The following is a 21,178-nucleotide window of genomic DNA, read 5'->3' on the forward strand; positions in this document are numbered from 1 at the left end:
TTTATAAATTAACTTAATTTGATGAGATCTGTTAGATTTATTTTACAATAAAAATGATTTTATAATATGACGTATCACATTAAAATACATCAGTTTATAGATTTACTTTTATGTAATCCTGTATAACTAAAATATTTCTCAATTAGAAATTGTGTCTAGAATCTATTAAACTAAACATATATGATATATGTTGTATTTATTAACATATATACATACGTTTAGAATATAACTAACATTCCATATAACATTTACACATATAACATATTATCTACATAACTTTTTTTTTTCATTTTGAAGAGAAACTATCATCATTCATTCATTAAAAAAACTTACATCCATAACCGGATATATTTTGATATGTCCATATATCAAACATGACATCATAAACCAAAATAATGCATTTAGAGCTCCACCAGTACAATATTTTATCTAAACAGAGATTTAATCTCATCATTTATAGAAAAAGATGATTCAACCTCTACATACAAACGTCTGGGAGACGAAGTTTCTATAACTACAATATGCATAAATATACGAAGTCTAATTTAAGCAAGTTTTTGTTCACAAACTTAAATCTAATATTCAAGTTTAACCCGTTCAACATTCAAGCGAAAATTATTATTACGAACAATTTATTAGATGAACCAAGTTCGATTCAAGCAGTTCAAAACCAACCAATGTGAAAAGCTAATGTGAACGGAAGCCTGAAAATTCAACACTCGAGTTTCTAAAAGTCTCCATTTGAATTTTCCAGGAAAAAAACAATAGTAAGAAAATTTTGAAACGCAAGAGCACAACTGATCTCTGGCAAGTTCCAGTAAAAAATTATTTGTCCAAGTCTGCAAGAAAGATTAAGACACTTGAATTTTAACTTTATCAGCAAGATTTGCAAAGACAGACAGAGGAACAACTAGCTCATACGAAGGGCCCCAAAAGATGTTTATTTTTATTTTAAAAATAAAACAAAACAATAAATAAAAGAAGAAGCAAAGATGTGTAAACAATTTCCTTAGTTTCTTGGCCTACAAGAAAGAAGAAATAATAAACAAGTTGTGGCTGTGATCAGTTATGATTTGGTTGGTATGAAATATAGTAAAGGGTCTGTGTTCATTATTTTTATACAAATTATATATAAAACAGGTTACCATATAGTCAAAGAAGTCTTGAATCTCAGGTCCCTCCTGCAGGCTCGATCTTGATGGTAACAAATTATAAATGCAAAATGACAAACAATACGTGGACAGATTCGCTCTAATCCTCTTTAGTTTTACTTAATGCAAAAAACAAAAGACTCGTTCTAATCCTCTGACCAATGTAAATTAACAAGCATTTTTTTTTTTTTTTAAGTTGGAGGAGGGGGGTTTCAAACTCCAGATCTCTATTTTAGAAGCTAGAAGTTATGTCAATCAGTCCACAGACCTTTGGCATAAATTAACAAGCATTTAAGAAACCTTTGAACAGTATATTCTTCTTACATGCAGCATCCTTTCCATGGAAGGAATATCCCTAATAGCAGGAATTGTACAAGAATGGCTGGCCTATTTATAAAGTAATAAAGGAAATACAATCAATACATAAATACAAAATATCTATTGTCCTAAAAGTTTAAGGTGATGAGAACATTCCAAGAAAATTATAGCGAGGAAGATTCTGTATTGCAATTGTACATAAATAACCTATCTACAACGGAATAAGGCTTTCATATATATATATATATATATATATATATATATATATATATATACACACACACACACATATACATACATGTACTTTTCATGGCTTCTTTTAGAAACAGCCAACACCTCAGATTAACCATTTATTAATACAGACAAAAGTAATCCTTAAGCACACAAGGCAAGCCAACGGCTTGTTAATTGCTTGTCAACAATGGTTAGGATGCAAGACAACTTGTTTGTATATATCTTTGTTCATGAAGGTTGAAGGAACGGGGAAGCTACTCTAATCACTCATTTAAAAAACGTTATTGACTGTGATGGGTCAACACGCTGTCAGCCAACGTTTAGGATTGACAGGCGGAAAGAATAAAAGAATATGGCCATAGCTGCAGAATTCAGCAGAACTCTATGAACACAACACTTGCAATAGAAAAAAGTACTTGAAAGTTAAAAGTGACGATGTCTTGAGAATTTTGGAGGAACTGGTTAGGCTGCCAAAAAGAAAAAGAAAAATGGCAGCAGAGTCTCTAGTGAGCTTTGCTGAAGATTGCAGATGCGTTGGAAGAAAGTGATGAGGAGCTCAACGTGTGGCTTAAGCAAGTAAGAGAGATTGTTTATGAAACAGAAGATGCTCTTGATGAATACAGACTTATTCAAGCACATGATCAATGTCATGGGCTTGGACTATATGGTTATCTCCACAAATTTTCATGTTGTATCAAGAGCATGAAGGCTCGTTCTCGTATTATTTCTGAATTAAATTGCATCAACTCCAGAATAAAAAATATTTCCGAGGTTCATGAGAGGCTGCTTCCCAAATTCACTAGAGCCGAACAAGGTTCAGGCATCACAAGTGCAGGAAATACATGGGAGTATCGTCGAGGGGATGCTCTTCTTCTCGACAAGACTGATTTAGTTGGGATAGATGAGCCTAAGCAGCAGCTGGTGGAGTGGCTGGTAAAGGGTGGTTATGGACGTGAAGTGGTTTCTGTGGCAGCAATGGGTGGAATGGGGAAAACTACCTTGGCAAAGCAAGTATATGATGATCCAGAAGTGAAGAAACACTTCAAAAGACGTGCATGGATCACTGTTTCTCAAACTTTCAAGATGGAAGAACTCCTAGACATGATCCATCAAATCTACAGCGTAGTCAGCAGACCAGTTCCAGAAGGTTTGGACAGCATGAACAAAGACCGGCTGAGAAGAATAGTCAAGGATTTGCTCCAGAAAAGGAGGTACTTGATTGTCTTGGATGATGTATGGCACTTTATGAATGGGATGCTCTCAAATATGCCATGCCTAACAATAACTGTGGCAGCCGGATAGTCCTCACCACACGTAATACAGATGTGGCCTCCTCCTCTGGTGTCGAATTCGTAGGTAAGGTCTATAACTTGAAGCCCCTGACAACAGAAGAATCTTGGCAACTTTTCAACAGGAAGACCTTTCAAGGGAATGCATGCCCTAGTTATCTCAAGTGTAACATCCGGGCCCAGCACCAAGTCCGTCTCTAAATATTTTTGGGTTTGACATATGAAAAAGTCTATTTATTATTCTTTATTCACTACGACGGGAGCCAAATTTTTTAGAAATGGCCAAACAGCCCAAGCCCGTAAGATCTTGTACCAGAACCCACAACGTGCACACCCGTTTCCTTTGCATGCAGGTCTATCCTGCTAGGGTTAACGACATCACTATTTATTCATAAGTTTTTCACTTCACTTGCAGTTCACGCAAAGCCTCATTCTTACTTCGAACACCTGCAACCCTAGACTAGGTTACCATCCCTTTCGACGCATCAATGGCCTCTAGTCCTCGTCCAAGAAGCAACCACCCTCCACAACCTCTATGCAGTCGCTGTCGCTGCCTCCTAATACCTGCGAGTGCAGCCACACACGGAGTCATCTTTGCACCCCTGTTTGCCGTCCAACACCCTCATGGAAGCCTACACTTGTGCGTCACTGCTGCCTCTGCGTTACAACCCTCCACAGCGCCATTCTTGCACCACCACCATGATAGCGGCTGCTTTGCCTTGCACCTCCGTACCCAGCCGCCGATAAGCTTTGGACGTGAATGGCTCTGTTTTTGCATGCCGAAACAGGGGAAGCATCCACACCGTGAGCCACGTCCTTAGCCCCCTCCACTTCGATGCAACTGCCATCAGAAGACGCTAGAGGACGAGCCTCCACCTTCGGACGCTGCCCTGGTTGACGCCCAGCTCCAGACCGTCACACGCCTCGTTGCCTCACGGTGAGTTTCCGTTCTCTCTCACGCCGAGCTCTCTCTCCGTCTCTCTCTTGCTCTCACCATGTTTCTATCTCTAACCTTCTCTCTCTTCCCGCAGGTGACCTGCCGTCGCCCCCAGCCTTGCCGCCGTAGACTTCCACCCAAGCCACTGTTGCACATAGCTTTCGGTATGCATCGCCCTGTTACGTAATTTTAGCTTGTTTTAAATAACTCGTGATCTCTTTGTAATTATGGAAATGCCATCAAGGCTTTGTTTATGGTTTATAGTTTATACGTAGCACAGCTCTTACTCCTTTAAGTGTTTTTACAATTTTGCCTTTCCAATTATAAAACTATCAAGAGTTTTAATTACATTTTTATTCTTAGTACAAATTCATGGCAGAGTTATATTTTTATGGACTTTGTTTTAAGTCTCAAAAATTTATATTTTGTGCAAATGGTATTTTATTTAAATTAAACTGTGTTTAATTGGATTATATTCCAAAGATACCAATTTCTATATTGAACTATATTAAAATAAATGTTTTTGTTAAATGATATTCATTTTTATTAGATCTAATTAATTATTATATTAATGTATAAGCCGGAAGTATTATTTGATATTGAGAAAATTTAGAAATGTGACGATAATTTAGGATTACGTGAATTAAGGTTTTTGATGAATTAAAATAGGTTATTTTAGCATCTTAGGCTTAAATATTAAAATGTGTTCGACTGAAAATTTATGAAAATTACGTGATTGTGCTATAGGTGACGATTAATATTTGTTCGACATTTTTGAGGAAATTTCAGAAAAGTTAAGAAGTCCAGGTAAGTGGGATTCCTATGCTAGACTTTGCATAAAATAAAAAAATGAACTGAGGTTGATTTATGAAAATGTGCATTATATGTTCTGAAAAGAAATGTGAAAATAACCTCAGTTATTTGTTTGTCATTACTCATTGAACTCTGATGAAAGAGAAAGCATTTTTGTCATGACTGGTGTAGACATGAGCTTATTTTTTACATTCTATTTCTGACCTATGCAAAAAGAGCGAATATGAAAATTGTGCATAATTATGTAAATATGCTTTGGATCTGCTTTGATTACAAAGATGATATGATTTTGTTCAGTACTCTGTTTGGATAAGATGTGATTTCTGAAAACCTTTGACATGACTCTCTGATTCTGAATTTGATTTTGTTTCTGCTCTGTTCAGTTACGACCCTACCACAAGTGATAATAGTGGCATACGGCCCAACCACAGGTAATAACAGTGGATACGGCCCAACCACGGGTTATAATTGTGGATACGGCCCAACTACGGGTAATAATAGTGGATACGGCCCAACCACGGGTTATAATAGTAGACCCTGCCACGGATTATAGTAGTGGTCTCTGTTTTGAGTGCACACCTTGGTGACAGAGTGATTTATGTCTGCTTGGCTATCTGCAGATGCACAACCCTACCATCGGAGTTATATATGGTCTCTGTTCTGATATAATGTTCTGATGATGATCATCATCATCATTTATACTAAGTCTTCGCTCTGATGTTTTGATTACATGTTCTACTTCCACACTCTGAAAATGAAAATATTTTGTTCTGCATTCTGATCTCTATAAATGTTTATGTTTATACACTAGTATATATTCTCTGCTTACTAAGTTGTTGATAACTCACCCCTTATCTCCAAATAATTTTCAGATAATTTTATGGTTAAACTGGAGAACAAGAATAGGAAGTTTTAGCAAGGTGCGATGATTGTAGTGGAATAAGTACCTTATAGTACAAGTGCATATTAGAGAGTCGTAGTTAGTAAATTGATTTATTTTCGGTATTTTGATTGATGAATTAAGGATATTTTCGAGTTTTTGGAGAGTTTTTTTAATTTATGTTATTGAGAACTTTTTTGTTGTCCCTATGAATGAATATAGATTTTTGGGTTGAGTAAATGAATTAATATTTTATGAAGTTTTCTGGATTTTATAGTTGTGTTATTTAAGTTGATATTAGACATTAAGATCGAACTCTACGGACCTCTAGGAACGGGGCGTTACATCAAGGAAATCTGTCAATATACTTTAAGAAAGTGTGAAGGACTTCCCCTTACAATTGTGTTAATCAGTGGTGTTTTGGCTACAAAAGAAAAGCGCAAGATTGACGAGTGGAATATGGTTGGCCGCAATCTTGGGGCTGAAATTGATGGAAATGATTAACTCCAGGATCTGAAGAAAGTACTTTCGCTCAGTTTCAATGATTTGCCATTCTACCTAAGATCTTGTTTTCCATACTTGAGCATATTTCCAGAGGACTATCGTATTGAGCAAATAAGAGTAATACGATAATGGATAGAAGAGGGATTCATTGAAGCCAAAGAAGGGAAAACACTGGAAGAAGTTGCAGAGGACTACCTCAATGAACTGTTGAATAGAGGCCTACTGCAAGTGGCAGGCACAACCACCGACGGAAGGGTTAAACTGTATCGCGTCCATGACCTGCTCCGGGAGATAATCATGTCAAAGGCTAGAGATCAGAACTTCACCTCGATAGCTAAGGACCACAGCATGACGAGACTTGATAAGGTTCGACGCCTTGCTATACAAAATTCATTGAAAAATATACAAGAAAGCAAGTTTGTTTCTCGTCTACGTTCTTTGTTTATCTTTTGCATGGTAGAAAAGATGTACATACAAAGATTGTTTCCTGGAAGTTTTAAGTTGCTAAGAGCATTGGCAATGGCCTAGTCTAAAATTTAGCTAGATCTTAACTTTTAGCTACAGTATCAATTTTTGACTAAATGAGTCTACATTGGACTAGCTATCTTAACGTTAAAATAATAATATAATATAATATTTTTTATTTTTATTTTTTACAAATACAATTCATATATTTCTTAGACCTTCATGCTTTGTAGAAATAATGTGTCTACTCTATCAATCAGTAGAAATAATATGCATGCCATGCATGTTTTACCATTCAAAGAGAGATGGAAGTGATGAAATAATAAAATATTGCTTTCCATTATGAATAGTAGCTAGCCATGTTTGGAGAGGACTTAAGATTTACTATTCATCAAGTCTTAAGCTTTGGACCATTGGCTAGTCCAATGTGGAGGCTTTTTCTCACATCTAGCTAAAGTTTGGACTTGTATTGACATTTGGCTAGTCCATTACCAATGCTCTAAGTATGTTGAACATGCAAAATGCACGTTTAAACAAGTTTCCAATGGATATAGTCAACCTCTACTACATGAAATATCTAAGCTTCAAAAGTACCAGGGTTAAAACCATTCCAAGCCTCATAGGGAAGCTCCATAACCTATAGACTTTGGATCTTAAACATTCTCGAGTCACTGAACTGCTTGTTGAGATCTTGAAGCTCCAATGACTTCAGCATCTCCTTGTATATCATTTGGAATTTGAATCTTATGAATATTTTCACTCGAGATATGGTTTTAAGGTTCAAGGAAATATAGGGGCTCTGCAATCCCTACAAAAACTGTGTTTCATAGAAGCAAACCAAGGCAGTGACACCATAATGCTAGAGCTGGGGAAACTATATCAACTAAGGAGGCTAGGCATTGTAAAGCTGAGAAAAGAATATGGGAGTCTCTGTGTTCATCCCTTACAAAGCTGACTAACCGTCGTGCATTGCCTTTAACTTCAATAAAGGAGGAAGAGATTCTTGATTTGCAGCACCTTTCTTCTCCACCTCCATTGATTCAGCAAGTCTATTTGCGAGGACATTTGGAAACATTACCTCACTGGATATCATCACTCCATGGTCTGGTCAGATTGTCCTTGAAATGGAGTAGATTATGGATTATCCACTTGTGCTCCTCCAAAAACTACCCAATCTAGTTCACCTCGAATTACTTCAAGCTTTTGAGGGAGACACATTGTATTTTAGGACCAGGGGGTTAAAGAAGCTCAAGGTTTTAGGCCATGACGAATTCAGTGAGCTTAGATGCATGCAAGTGGAGGCTAGAGCAATGCCTTGTGTTGAAAAGCTAATTATCTAGCGCTGCGAATTGCTGAAAAGGGTGCCAATAGGCATTGAATATCTCACCAACTTGAAAGTTCTTGAATTTTTTTACATGCCTAAAGAATTCATACAGACACTTCGCCCAGATGAAAAACAAAATGATTCTGCAGGTGGTGAAGTTGGCAACCAACATGGTCACCACCAATACATCATCATGGGGGTACATGACCTCTTGTTCGTCTACCTCCCCAAAGGAGATGACTGGAGTTGGCTCGCCCCTTCGATGCTTAGCAGGATGGTATTTTGCCGAATACACCTTATAGTACCGAGCCCACCTGGCATGTGCTTCCCCACTTGAGGAGGAAGTGCCCCTGCCTGCGAATCCTCCCACTGTTGTCTGGATTTTTCCTAGTGGAGGTCCCCCCCGCGATGGTGAGTGAGGTTTTCTTGTTGTGGCCCTTATGTTGGTGGTCGTTTCAGAGGGCTTTCCTCCCTTCTTCGTCCGTCAACTCAGTCTGTGCTTCTTTCCCTCGACCTTCCCCTCCTTCCCTACTCTAGTCTTCGAGCAGGGGGATAGTGTTGCCTTGTGTGTTCCGTATGCTCCCTTCTCCCTTGTTGGGAGAAGCAGTCTTCGGTGTTGTGCGAGATGGACCTGTGGTATATGCAGTAGCGGCCGACAATGCCTCGGTTGTCATCTTCTTGGGCGGTGGAGGTGTCGGCCTTGTGGATGGTGAAAGCAGGTCTGTCGAAGCGAGGTCTCGACCCCCTCGTCTGAGCTTCCTCCCTCCTCTTGTCATGGGAGCCCTTTTACGGCTTCTCTTGGACCTTGGCATTGGTTTGGGCCCTTGCCTTCCTCTCTGCTCTCTCTAGCTCATTCTTCCTCGACTCCGTTAGGGCCCAAAGAGTGTCTTCAACATTAATGAAGTTATCGGCCTGGTCCATAAACCCCTGCAGCGTCAAGAGAGTCCATCTTGCCAGCTCGGCCATGAACTGGGATCGCCACCAAACCCTTCCCAGAAGCGCCGCCAGGGTTATCTTCTTGTCTTGGTCATCGGTGGTCATGCGCTCCCTGTTGAACCGGGCTAGATACGTCTTCAGGCTTTCCTCCTCTCCTTGCTTGATGGTGAGGAGGTATGCTACTGGGCATCGCCTTCGTCGACTTGACATGAATTGGGTCAAAAATACTCGAGCCAGCTTACCAAAACTGTCTACAGATGCTGGGCGCCATAGACCCGAACCATACCCTTGCTAGTCCCTTTAGGGTCAACGAGAATGTCCTGCATGCTACCTCCCCCAGGAAACCATGCAATGTCATGTGCACCCTGAAGGTTTCCAGGTGGTCAAGGGGGTCCCTCCTTCCATCGTACATCTCTATGGTGGGGATCCTGAATTTTGGTGGTAAGGTCACAACCATCACCTCCTCCATGTAGGGTAGATTAGTGCTTGTAAGCAGTTGGTCCCCTGTTAACAATGTGCCCACCTTCCTTGCAATCTCTTCGTACTTTCCTTTGAGATTGCAGAGTTCGTCCTGCATGTTCTTTCTCTCCTCCTCCCTGTTTGCTCCAATCCCGTGTATCGAGACCCCACGTGCTCGCTATCGTTGGGCTCCACCTCCTCGTCCTGCCATCGTTTAAGCTTTATGAGCTCCTCGTTCTCTTTGCAAAGCCTTTGTACCTCGTCGGTCAACTTCATCACCTAATCTTCCATAGCTTTCAGCCTTGCTTCCATGGCTTCCTCTGTGTTTCTTCTGAACTATCCAAAACGAGTTGTTGTAAACATACAAAGTACACGCAAGATCTATGACGATCCCACAAACGACGCCATTGTTAATGTCGTGTTTTGTATGCCTTTGAGTCAGGTTCCAGCAATTCAGATTTTTAGAACTGGGCCTGCAAAAATAGAGAAGAAGACAACTCGGAGAGGGTGGCCTTGGGGTCAGGGAGTCTCTGATGCCAAACTTAGTATCAGTTTTTGGAAGTTTGTAAATAAGTGAGAGAGTCTAGGAATTAGAGAGAGATTTCTCGTACCTAGGAGTTGCTATTTATACTGGGAGTCTGGGGGGACAAATCGTGTCTATCCCTATGGAGTCGATATCCTTCTATTGTTCCTTTTGTCAGAGTCCTTTGATGTAGCATGCCACTGTGACAGCTTCGTTGATGTGGCGTGTAGCTCAGGTAGTGGTGCTATTAATGCAGCGTGGTTTCCCAATTTGCCTTACCCTAATGGCATCCTTAGTGGTTTGTCGATGTCTTCTTGTCAAAGGATCGAAGGTCCCCCTTACTTCCAGCTTGTTTACGTGGACAGGTACTCAAAGGATGGATACTATTCGAGGGGTCTTCTGGTCAGCAATTCCCATCTCCCTACAGTACGCTCCCTCCTGAAGGTTGCGTCCAAGGGGGTCTACCCGTGGGCCGGGCCAAAGAGTCTACTTGTTCTGGGATGGGCCTTCACTTCTTATTCTCTTAGTTGCCATTCTCAGGCCGGCTAATACAGATGGAGGAACCCTTACACTGTCCATAATAAGCCCACACTTGAGGTCTCCTTCCTCTTTATACATTTTTTGATTGCCAATCGCATATTCTTTTGTATATTTTTTGGTTGTATTTTCTATCATTAGATTTTATTCTTACTCAGCTAAATATGCTAATATTCCTCCTCCATATATGACAGGGATTTGGGAGCCAAAATTGAGTCTTGGTATTAATGCATTATCAAGGGAGCTTCCAAAGGAGCTTGGGAATCTTGCGAATTTAATATCATTTTACATTTTGTATGCCATCTATGTGCATCTTGGTTTTATGCTTTCTTTTACAGACGTTAATTGTCTTTTTAAATGCTGTCCTTTCTTCTCAATGCCTTTATTTTTAGAAAGTAATAGGTTTGACAAAGTGTACACACAAAAACGGAAGTTTTAAGTTTGTATGTTCTGTTGCTTTCTGCATCTTCTATACCTGATCTTGATGATGTTAAGTCTTGGGAATCAAGTCATTGGCTTATAATTTATCTATTGTTTTACTTGCTAAATTTGCAGCGGTTTTGGATCTAATAGCTTCTCTGGGTCAGTTTAAGTTCTGGAAATCCATTTGATTGCATCTTGTAGTTGCGCTGATGACTTTAGAAATGATTCTGATGAAGCTTTTAGTAGAATACATATACATGATAATCCTGCAAACCAGAACAAAGAAAAATGAGATGTTACAAACTTGGATAATAAATATGTAATAAATACATATATGTTACATAAATCAGAAAATAAAGTCGCTTCTTTGCTGTATAATTGTTTGGGTCTAAGGTATCGTCAACCAAGTCCAAATGCTTGCCATTCTCATGCAGATTCCATGCCTATTTACACCATAAAGTCACTCTTGGTATAATCATTTCAAGGCATGGCCTACTTTTTAGTACTTAAAATGAAAGGCCACAAATTGTATAAATCAAAGTTCAGATTCTTGTCCTTTTCCATATCATTCCAGGTGAAACATCTTGGCAGTGGATTGTGCTTTGTGCTAAAGTTGGAAATGAAGATGATATTTTGGCTCACACTTCTTTGCATGGGCGTAGATGAAAAGAGTACTCATTGCTATAATTTGGATCTCTATTACAAAAAGAGTGACTGATGCATACAAGGGTTGATGATCACAGTAGAGAATCTGTAATGCTGATATATAGTTTAGGAAAATAATTTGTGCCCAAGTGACAAGTATAAGGATGCGCAAGCTGCTTATATATTTCCTTTTAAAAAAATTGAGCTCCTCCAAATCCTTATATTTGGAGTTTGGTGGCCATCATAACAATAATCAATTATCTATACACACCCAAAAAAAGAAAATGGTTCGGGTCGGAATACCCAGCTACTTTTTGGCCAATTGGTTTCTGATAATCGGTTAATTCGGAAATTGGTTTTTCGGTGGGTGACTTTTTCAGGTCAAAATAGCTATTTTTCGGCCGGTTTGGGTCAATTGAACAATGCTACCGATCCCAAACATCCTACATTGTTGTTTTGGAAATTAAAAAAAAAAGTTAGAACTAAAACATTATTTTGAACTAACAAAAACAAATAAGGTTTTTCAGTTAATTTCATTTCTCACGAATAAAGGGAATTCTCCATCCTACAGTGCGTCTCTCTCAATCATCCACAATTATTCTTCATAGTTAGGTCTACAAAATTATAAAAATTATAAGTTAAATAATTAAAATATAAAAAATATGTAAATATTCATTTAAAAGCATAAAGTTACCCGATTAAAGCCTAAAGCTCTCAGCATCAACGGTATCTAGTCTAATGGGTGTTAAACTTAGCCAGTTTTGTGTGCAAACAAGGGCCTCCACGGTAGTCAGAGCCAATGAACTCCGATAAAGCATCCAATACGCAACCATTGATGTTAAACGCCGACTTAAAGGCAATCGTAGTAATAAGAATGGCTAGCACATCCTGAGTTATTCAGAAAATGACTGGAAACTTGGTGGAATTAACATTCCACCAAGTTAATATATGAAATGCATCACTAGGTGCCTCAACATCCTGGACTGTATAAGCTCGTTTTTAGAATATTGACCAATTTAGAGGCAGAGGCTGAAGTATTCAAAGTTTGAGTGCATTCTCCAGTGACCAAAGTTGAATCATGATGTCTACCATATTTTGGCTAAGCTTAATTTGTAACGTAAATATATTGGTATATGATCGTAGTTATTCTCTAAATATTCATGTGCTAGACTTTATGCATAATGGTAGGCAAAGTTTCTAACATGATCAATTTGAACAAACAAAAGTTCACAGCCACAAATTTGGAAAATTCTGGATCTTGGATATGATATCTATATTCAGGTACATTCATTAATAAATTTCACTAATTTTTTATTATTCAGGCAAGCATATAATTGATTTTACAATAATTTCTCCATAGAAACAATAAAATGGTACAATTGGACCCTAAACCTATGAATGAATAAACACGAATTCCCTACTGCAGAATTAATAATTAAAGTTACAGCAAAAGTGGATCTTACAAGAAAATGAGAGGAAAACCCTAAAAATTTCAATATGGCTAACTTCAATTCTGATATTTGTGTGCTTACTTATTTGCAAATCAAATTTCAACATGCAGGACCATTATACACGGAATCGAAATTGGGAGAAAAATCCTAAAAATTTTCAAACCCTAAAAATCAAAATTCCACAATAGGGCAACAAAATTAGGTAGCCCTCAAACAACAAAATTAAAAGTATCATTAAATTAGATTTACAATGAAATCATGGCAACAAAATTCCCAAAATTCAAGAACTCTAAATTTTGAATTCATAACAAATCAAAAACCAAATACCAATTGTGAATCAAACAAATGGAGGTGGTAATATACTTATGACATCGCGAAGGTTGATAGGAAGTGGTCTACGGTGGGGCTGGGCTCGCGACGACGGAACGACAACGACAAACAGTGTGGTACGACATACGAGAAGAGAGAAACAGAGAGAGAAGGCTTACGAAAGGAGTGAGGGAGAGAAAAGAGGTTATGCGTTTTGGACCCCTGTGTATAGAAAACGACGTCATTTCGCTTGAAATGGAACAATGTCCTTTAGTAGCTTTGTAAAAAAAAAAGTTCAAATGTAAAATGGATTCATTTTACATTTGGATTTTTTTTTTAAATCTCAGAGTTCGGATTCCAAATAGACTCCGAACTCCGACATAAAATTTCAAAAGTATTTCGATTCTGACTCGAAATTCAGCTATTCCTACTCTATCAGAGTCGAAACCAATAAAAAATTTGCACAGCCCAATTGTTTGGAAGTTGTGAGCTGGGTGTTTGGGCCTTATCTACATTTTATGGGTTAGAAAAATCTTTGAGTGAGCCATTTTTCTAGGGGTGTTCATCCAGGTTCCGACCCAGGAATCCGGGTATACTCGGACTGAAACCCGGGTTTAAAACCCGAGCTGAAACTGGGACCGGATTGGTCCGGTTCAGACCCAGGCCAAAACCCGGGTGGATCCGGGTTTTTAAAACCTGAAAATCTGGGTTTCGGATTGTATCCGGATTTTTTTTTTTTTTAATAAAACCCTTTAGTAAAGATTAACACAAAGATGAAAGAATACTTTTTAAGCTCAAAAAGCCATTGACTTGACCATCAAGAATTTCAGATACACTGGACTCAAACTGTAGTGTTTATAGAAATTTCTCTTGGACTCAAACAGAGCATGGATTAGTACATTATTTATACATACAGAGAGTGAAAAGGACGAAGTAAACAAATTTGGGATTTTTTCCTTCAACTTTCCCAACAACCAAACAGATTCATTAAAATAGACAATCAACGAATCCATAAACAAGTCGATACCCAATACAGATTAAAAAAAAAAAAGTTTCCAAACTTTCCAAAAATACACGGCCACGAGCAAACAGATGGTCAAAGCATTCATCCACCACCGCACGACCCATCTCAAAGGCAAACAGATGCGGCGACGGCGAAGGAGATGCGACAACGGGGTCACAATGGCGGCAGCTAGGGACCTAGGATTTCTGCTTCTGCCGCAACGCAACGAGAGAGAGAGCAAGAGACTAGAGAAAGAGAGAGAAAGAAGTGAGTCGGGGGGGTTTACTGGAATAACGACCTAAGGTCGACAGTGACAGAGATGCGGTGACAGAGATGCACTGACACGGTCACGATGGCGGCGGCTAGGGACCTAGGGTTTCTACTTGGCAGTGCAACGAGAGAGAGAGAGAGAGCAAGAGACTAGAGAGAGAGAGAGAGAGAGAGAGAAGTGAGTCCCTGGGGGGTTAACCAAATCAACGGGTTTTTTTTTAAAGGACCCAGGTACCGGGTTTAAACCCCGGGTAAACCCGGTACTCGAGTCCCTAACACGTACCCGGACCGTATTGGTTCGGGTTTTGGATCCGTTATGATCCAGGCCGAAACCCGAAACCGGAATCCAGTTTTCCGGGTTCCAGACCGAGTCGGGAAAAAACCCAGTCCGGATGAACATTGCTACATTTTTTTGTCTCGCCGTACTTGTGGAGCATACAAATAAAAAAGGGTGCATAAAAATTTTCTGTCTCACCGTATTTGACCGTACAGTAGAATTAAAATATGCATTTGATTTTCAAAGTACATAAACGTGGTGACGGTGTCACGTAATTTTTATGGACTTCTTTTGTGAATTTTTTATAGACCCTTTTATTTGTATTAAGGGTGTCAAATCATATTTTTGGGTTGTATTTGTATAATATTTGATTATATAGGCCAATCGAAACTCAATTCATTAAGATAAACGTATTAAATTTCTAAATCTTAACCCAACTCATTTAGATAACGGGTCGTGTTATGTCATCCATTTTGTTCCATTTAAATAATTAATTAGAAATATGTTAACACAACACAACTCATTTAAATTTATTTGTTTCATGTAAATGGGTTGAACTAAAGCGCATAACTCATTTGACTTTATTAATTTAATTTTACATTAAAGTTAAAATCTATATTTATTAATAACCACAATATCTTAAAACATATATATATCAATATTTTTCAAATTTTAACATATAATAAAATCAATATTACAAACCATACAATAACAAATATGAGCATAGGTCTAAAATTACAATCTCAATAATAAAAACATAAGCATACTGATAAATATCAATATTACAACTTAACAATAATAAAATTTTAATTTTAAAATAAATTTTAAATAGGTAAAAATGTGTTAATTTCGTATTGAGTAGATTGATCCATTTATAAATCTTATCTTAACAAGTCAATTTGTTCTAACTTAAACTCGTTAATATCATATCCAAAGCTATTAATTTTATATCATATTTGAATTCATGAATTCACGGATATGTATTACGTATTATCACTTCTAATTTATATGCTCCACTAGTATGGACAGAGAAAAGAGTTGGAGCCACGTATTTTTTTCTTGACTTTACTCTCTCTCTCTCTCTCTCTCTCTCTCTCTGTGTGTTTGTGGCCCTGCGGGTGTGTGATTAAATAGGGGAATTCGGAATCGTGGAAGACAGGGTCGCTATGAATGGTAGTTGCTGGGTTTTGGCTTGTGTATGCGTGTCTGTTTGTGGGAGGATGAAATCTCTTCTAGAGGACCAAGGCAAGTGGAGTGTTGTTTTCTAGATGTAATACTCGTAATATAAATAATAGAAAACTATTACATATACAAAAATATTATATAAAAATACATTCACTAATTTACTTAATTTCATTAGATCCATTAGATTTATTTTATAATAAAAATAATTTTATAATATGACGGATCATATTGAAATATATCAGTTTATAGAAATTGTGTCTAGAACATATTAAACTAAACATATATGATATATGTTGTATTTATTAACATATATACATACATTTAGAATATAATTAATATTGCATATAACATTTACACTATATAACTACAATATGCATAAATATACAAAGTCTAATTTAAGCAAGTTTTGTTCAATATTCAAGTTTTAACTCGTTCAACATTAGCGAAAATTATTATTACGAACAATTTAGGCCCTGTTTGGATATAGGAACACTTTCAACCCATCTCATTTAATTTCCTCTTATCATTATAATTTTTTCAAATTTTCATACAAAATATAATAAACAATTCCTTTTTCAAATCTCAAAATAATAATAATTTTCTAATAATATTTTATTAAACTCATCTAAAATCATCTCATCACATCTCACTATTCAAACCAACCAATGTAAAAACCTATTGTGAACGGAAGCCTGAAAATTCAACACTCGAGTTTCTAAAAGTCTCCATTTGAATTTTCCTGGAAAAAAAGAACAAGAAAGAAAATTTTGAAACGTAAGAGCACAACTGATCTCTGGCAAGTTCTAGTAAAAAATTATTTGTCCAAATCTGCAAGAAAGATTGAGACACTTGAATTTTAACTTTATCTGCAAGATTTGCAGAGACAGACAGAGGAACAACTAGCTGATACGAAGGGCCCCAAAAGATGTTTATTTATTTTTTATTTTAAAAATAAAATAAAACAATAAATAAAAGAAGAAGCAAAAGAGAATGTGTAAACAATTTCCTCAGTTTCTTGTCCTACAAGAAAGAAGAAATAATAAACAAGTTGTGGCTGTGATCAGTTATGATTTGGTTGATATGAAATATAGTGAAAAGGTCTCTGTTCATTATTTTTATACAAATTATATATAAAACAGGTTACCGTATAGTCAAAGAAGTCTTGAATCTCAGGTCCCTCCTGCAGACTCGATCTTGATGGTAACAACCAACTGTTTTCAGCATTGGCTTCAACACTAGTATTATTTTATTATATTCCACCTCACCTGTTGATAAGTGATAACTACTATTGGCTTGAACAGAAATGCAGAATGACAAACAATACGTGGACAGATTCGTTCTAATCCTCTTTAAAATTTTACTTAATCCAAAAAATAAAAGACTCGTTCTAATCCTCTGATCAATGTAAATTAACAAGCATTTTTTTTTTTTTTAAGTTTGAGGGGGTTTCGAACTCTAGACCTCCATTCTAGAGACTATGGATTATGTTAATCAGTCCTTTGGCATAAATTAACAAACATTTAAGAAACCTTTGAGCAGTATATTTTTGCTTACATGCAGCATCTTTTCCATGGAAGGAATATCCCTAATAGCAGGAATTCTACAAGAATGGCTGACCTATTTAAGTGTAATAAAGGAAATACAATCAATACATAAATACAAAATATCACTTGTCCCAAAAGTTCAAGTTGATGAGAACATTCCAAGAAAATAATAGCAAGGAAGATTCTGTATTGCAATTGTACAGAAATAACCTATATCTATAACGGAATAAGGCTTTTATATATATATATATATATATATATATATATGTACATGTACTTTTCATGTTTAGAAACAGCCACACCTCAGATTAACCATTTATTAACTGAGACAAAAGTAATCCTTATGCAGACAAGGCAAGCCAACAGCTTGTTAATTGCTTGTCAACAATGGTTATGATGCAAGACAACTTGTATATATCTTAGTTCATGAAGGTTGAAGGAACGGGGAAGCTACTCTAATCACTCATTTAAAAAACGTTATTGACTGTGATGGGTCAACACGCTGTCAGCCAACATTTAGTATTGAAAGGCGGAAAGAATAAAAGAATATGGCCATAGCTGCAGAGTTCAGAAAAACTCTATGAACACAATACTTGCAATAGAAAAAAGTACTTGAAAGTTAAAAGTGACGATGTCTTGAGAATTTTGGAGCAACTCATTAGGCTGCCAAAAAGAAAAAGAAAAATGGCAGCAGAGTCTCTAGTGAGCTTTCTGCTTGACAAGCTTGCTAGCTTTGTTGAAAATGAGATTCCACTCTTGAAGGGGGATCGGCAAGAAGCTTTGTTTCTGAGAGGAGAATTAGAGCGCATGAGGGCTTTGCTGAAGATTGCAGATGCGTTGGAAGAAAGTGATGAGGAGCTCAAAGTGTGGCTTAAGCAAGTAAGAGAGATTGTTTATGAAACAGAAGATGCTCTTGATGAATACAGACTTATTCAAGCACATGATCAATGTCATGGGCTTGGACTCTATGGTTATCTCCACAAATTTTCATGTTGTATCAAGAGCATGAAGGCTCGTTCTCGTATTATTTCTGAATTAAATTGCATCAACTCCAGAATAAAAAATATTTCTGAGGTTCATGAGAGGCTGCTTCCCAAATTCACTAGAGCCGAACAAGGTTCAGGCATCACAAGTGCAGGAAATACATGGGAGTATCGTCGAGGGGATGCTCTTCTTCTCGACAAGACTGATTTAGTTGGGATAGATGAGCCTAAGCAGCAGCTGGTGGAGTGGCTGGTAAAGGGTGGTTATGGACGTGAAGTGGTTTCTGTGGCAGCAATGGGTGGAATGGGGAAAACTACCTTGGCAAAGCAAGTATATGATGATCCAGAAGTGAAGAAACACTTCAAAAGACGTGCATGGATCACTGTTTCTCAATCTTTCAAGATGGAAGAACTCCTCAGAGACATGATCCATCAAATCTACAGCGTAGTCAGCAGACCAGTTCCAGAAGGTTTAGACAGCATGAACAAAGACCGGCTGAGAAGAATAGTCAAGGATTTGCTCCAGAAAAGGAGGTACTTGATTGTCTTGGATGATGTATGGCACTTGTATGAATGGGATGCTCTCAAATATGCCATGCCTAACAATAACTGTGGCAGCCGGATAATCCTCACCACACGTAATGCTGATGTGGCCTCCTCCTCCGGTGTTGAATCCGTAGGTAAGGTCTATAACTTGAAGCCCTTGACCCCAGAAGAATCTTGGCAACTTTTCAGTAGGAAGACCTTTCAATTGAATGCATGCCCTAGTTATCTCAAGAAAATCTGTCAATATACTTTAAAAAAGTGTGAGGGACTTCCCCTTGCAATTGTGGCAATCAGTGGTGTTTTGGCTACAAAAGACAAGCGCAGGACTGATGAGTGGAATATGGTTGGCCGCAGTCTTGGAGCTGAAATTGATGGAAATGATAAACTCCAGGATCTGAAGAAAGTACTTTCGCTCAGTTTCAATGATTTGCCATTCTACCTAAGATCTTGTTTTCTATACTTGAGCATATTTCCGGAGGACTATCGTATTGAGCAAATGAGAGTAATACGATTATGGATAGCAGAGGGATTCATTGAAGCCAAAGAAGGGAAAACACTGGAAGAAGTTGCAGAGGACTACCTCAATGAACTGTTGAATAGAGGCCTACTGCAAGTGGCAGGCACAACCACCGACGGAAGGGTCAAACTGTATCGCATCCATGACCTGCTCCGGGAGATCGTCGTGTCAAAGGCTAGAGATCAGAACTTCACCTCCATAGCTAAGGACCACAACATGACGAGACCTGATAAGGTTCGACGCCTTGCTATACATAATTCATTGCAAAATATACAAGAAAACAGGTCTGTTTCTCGTCTACGTTCTTTGTTTATCTTTCGGGTGTTAGAAAAGCTGTACATACAAAGATTGTTTCCTGGAGGTTTTAAGCTGCTAAGTGTGTTGGATTTGCAAAATGCACGTTTAAACAAGTTTCCAATGGATATAGTCAACCTCTACTACTTGAAATATCTAAGCTTCAGAAGTACCAAGGTTAAAACCATTCCAAGCCTCATAGGGAAGCTCCAGAACCTAGAGACTTTGGATCTTAAACATTCTCGAGTCACTGAATTGCCTGTTGAGATCTTGAAGCTCCAACGACTTCGGCATCTCCTTGTATATCATTTGGAACTTGAATCTTATGAATATTTTCACTCGAGATATGGTTTTAAGGTTCAAGGAAATATAGGGGCTCTGCGATCCCTACAAAAGCTGTGTTTCATAGAAGCAAACCAATGCAGTGACACTATAATGCTAGAGCTGGGGAAACTGTATCAACTAAGGAGGCTAGGCATTGTAAAGCTGAGAAAAGAAGATGGGAAGTCTCTGTGTTCATCCCTTACAAAGCTGACTAACCTTCGTGCGTTGTCTTTAACTTCAATAGAGGAGGAAGAGATTCTTGATTTGCAGCACCTTTCTTCTCCACCTCCATTGATTCAGCGGGTCTATTTGCGAGGACGTTTGGAAACATTACCTCACTGGATACCATCACTCCATGGTCTGGTCAGATTGTCCTTGAAATGGAGTAGATTAATGGATGATCCACTTGTGCTCCTCCAAAACCTACCCAATCTAGTTCACCTCGAATTACTTCAAGCTTTTGAGGGAGACACGTTGTATTTTAGGACTGGGGGGTTCAAGAAGCTCAAGGTTTTAGGCCTTGACGAATTCAGTGAACTTAGATGCATGCAAGTGGAGGCTGGAGCAATGCCTTGTGTTGAAAAGCTAATTATCCAGCGCTGCGAATTTCTGAAGAGGGTGCCAATAGGCATTGAATATCTCACCAACTTGAAAGTTCTTGAATTTTTTGACATGCCTGAAGAATTCATACAGACACTTCGCCCAGATGAAAAACAAAGTGATTATTGGAAAGTTGCTCACATCCCAGAAGTCTATTCTACCTACTGGAGAGAAGGTGGATGGGAGGTCAATCCTTTGGATCTGGGTGATGGAGAAAATTTTCCCCGGCCCGGTACTATCACTAGGAGGGACCATGAACTTCAATCACTTTGGAAGTGATGTATTCACAGGCGTGGGCTCGATATTTCATCACCTCACTTGTAAATGACAGTTTGTATATGTGTAACTTCTCACTGTAGTTGGATCATAAGTGATGTATATATGGTTCTGCTGTGGTTCACGAGGTCTATGATGCTCAGAGCGCGCCTGCACTAAAC

At 38.0% G+C, this 21,178-nt stretch overlaps 2 protein-coding genes and 1 pseudogene across 2 annotated transcripts; 2 read left to right on the forward strand and 1 right to left on the reverse strand.

Annotated features, from left to right (window-relative positions):
* Positions 1-1,890: 1,890 nt before the first annotated feature.
* On the forward strand, positions 1,891-8,252 carry LOC121247355 (annotated as a pseudogene).
* On the forward strand, positions 1,918-21,169 carry LOC121246097 (disease resistance protein RPM1-like). Its single transcript, XM_041144096.1, has 2 exons — positions 1,918-2,185; positions 18,158-21,169. The coding sequence occupies exon 2, from the start codon at positions 18,162-18,164 to the stop codon at positions 21,018-21,020; it is 2,859 nt and encodes a 952-aa protein (XP_041000030.1). The 5' UTR covers positions 1,918-2,185; positions 18,158-18,161; the 3' UTR covers positions 21,021-21,169.
* On the reverse strand, positions 8,702-9,061 carry LOC121247356. The gene has a single exon (XM_041145719.1). The coding sequence runs from the start codon at positions 9,059-9,061 to the stop codon at positions 8,702-8,704; it is 360 nt and encodes a 119-aa protein (XP_041001653.1).
* Positions 21,170-21,178: the final 9 nt, after the last annotated feature.

Source organism: Juglans microcarpa x Juglans regia, chromosome 1S, assembly GCF_004785595.1.
Source record: "Juglans microcarpa x Juglans regia isolate MS1-56 chromosome 1S, Jm3101_v1.0, whole genome shotgun sequence".
NCBI classification, from domain to species: Eukaryota; Viridiplantae; Streptophyta; class Magnoliopsida; order Fagales; family Juglandaceae; genus Juglans; species Juglans microcarpa x Juglans regia.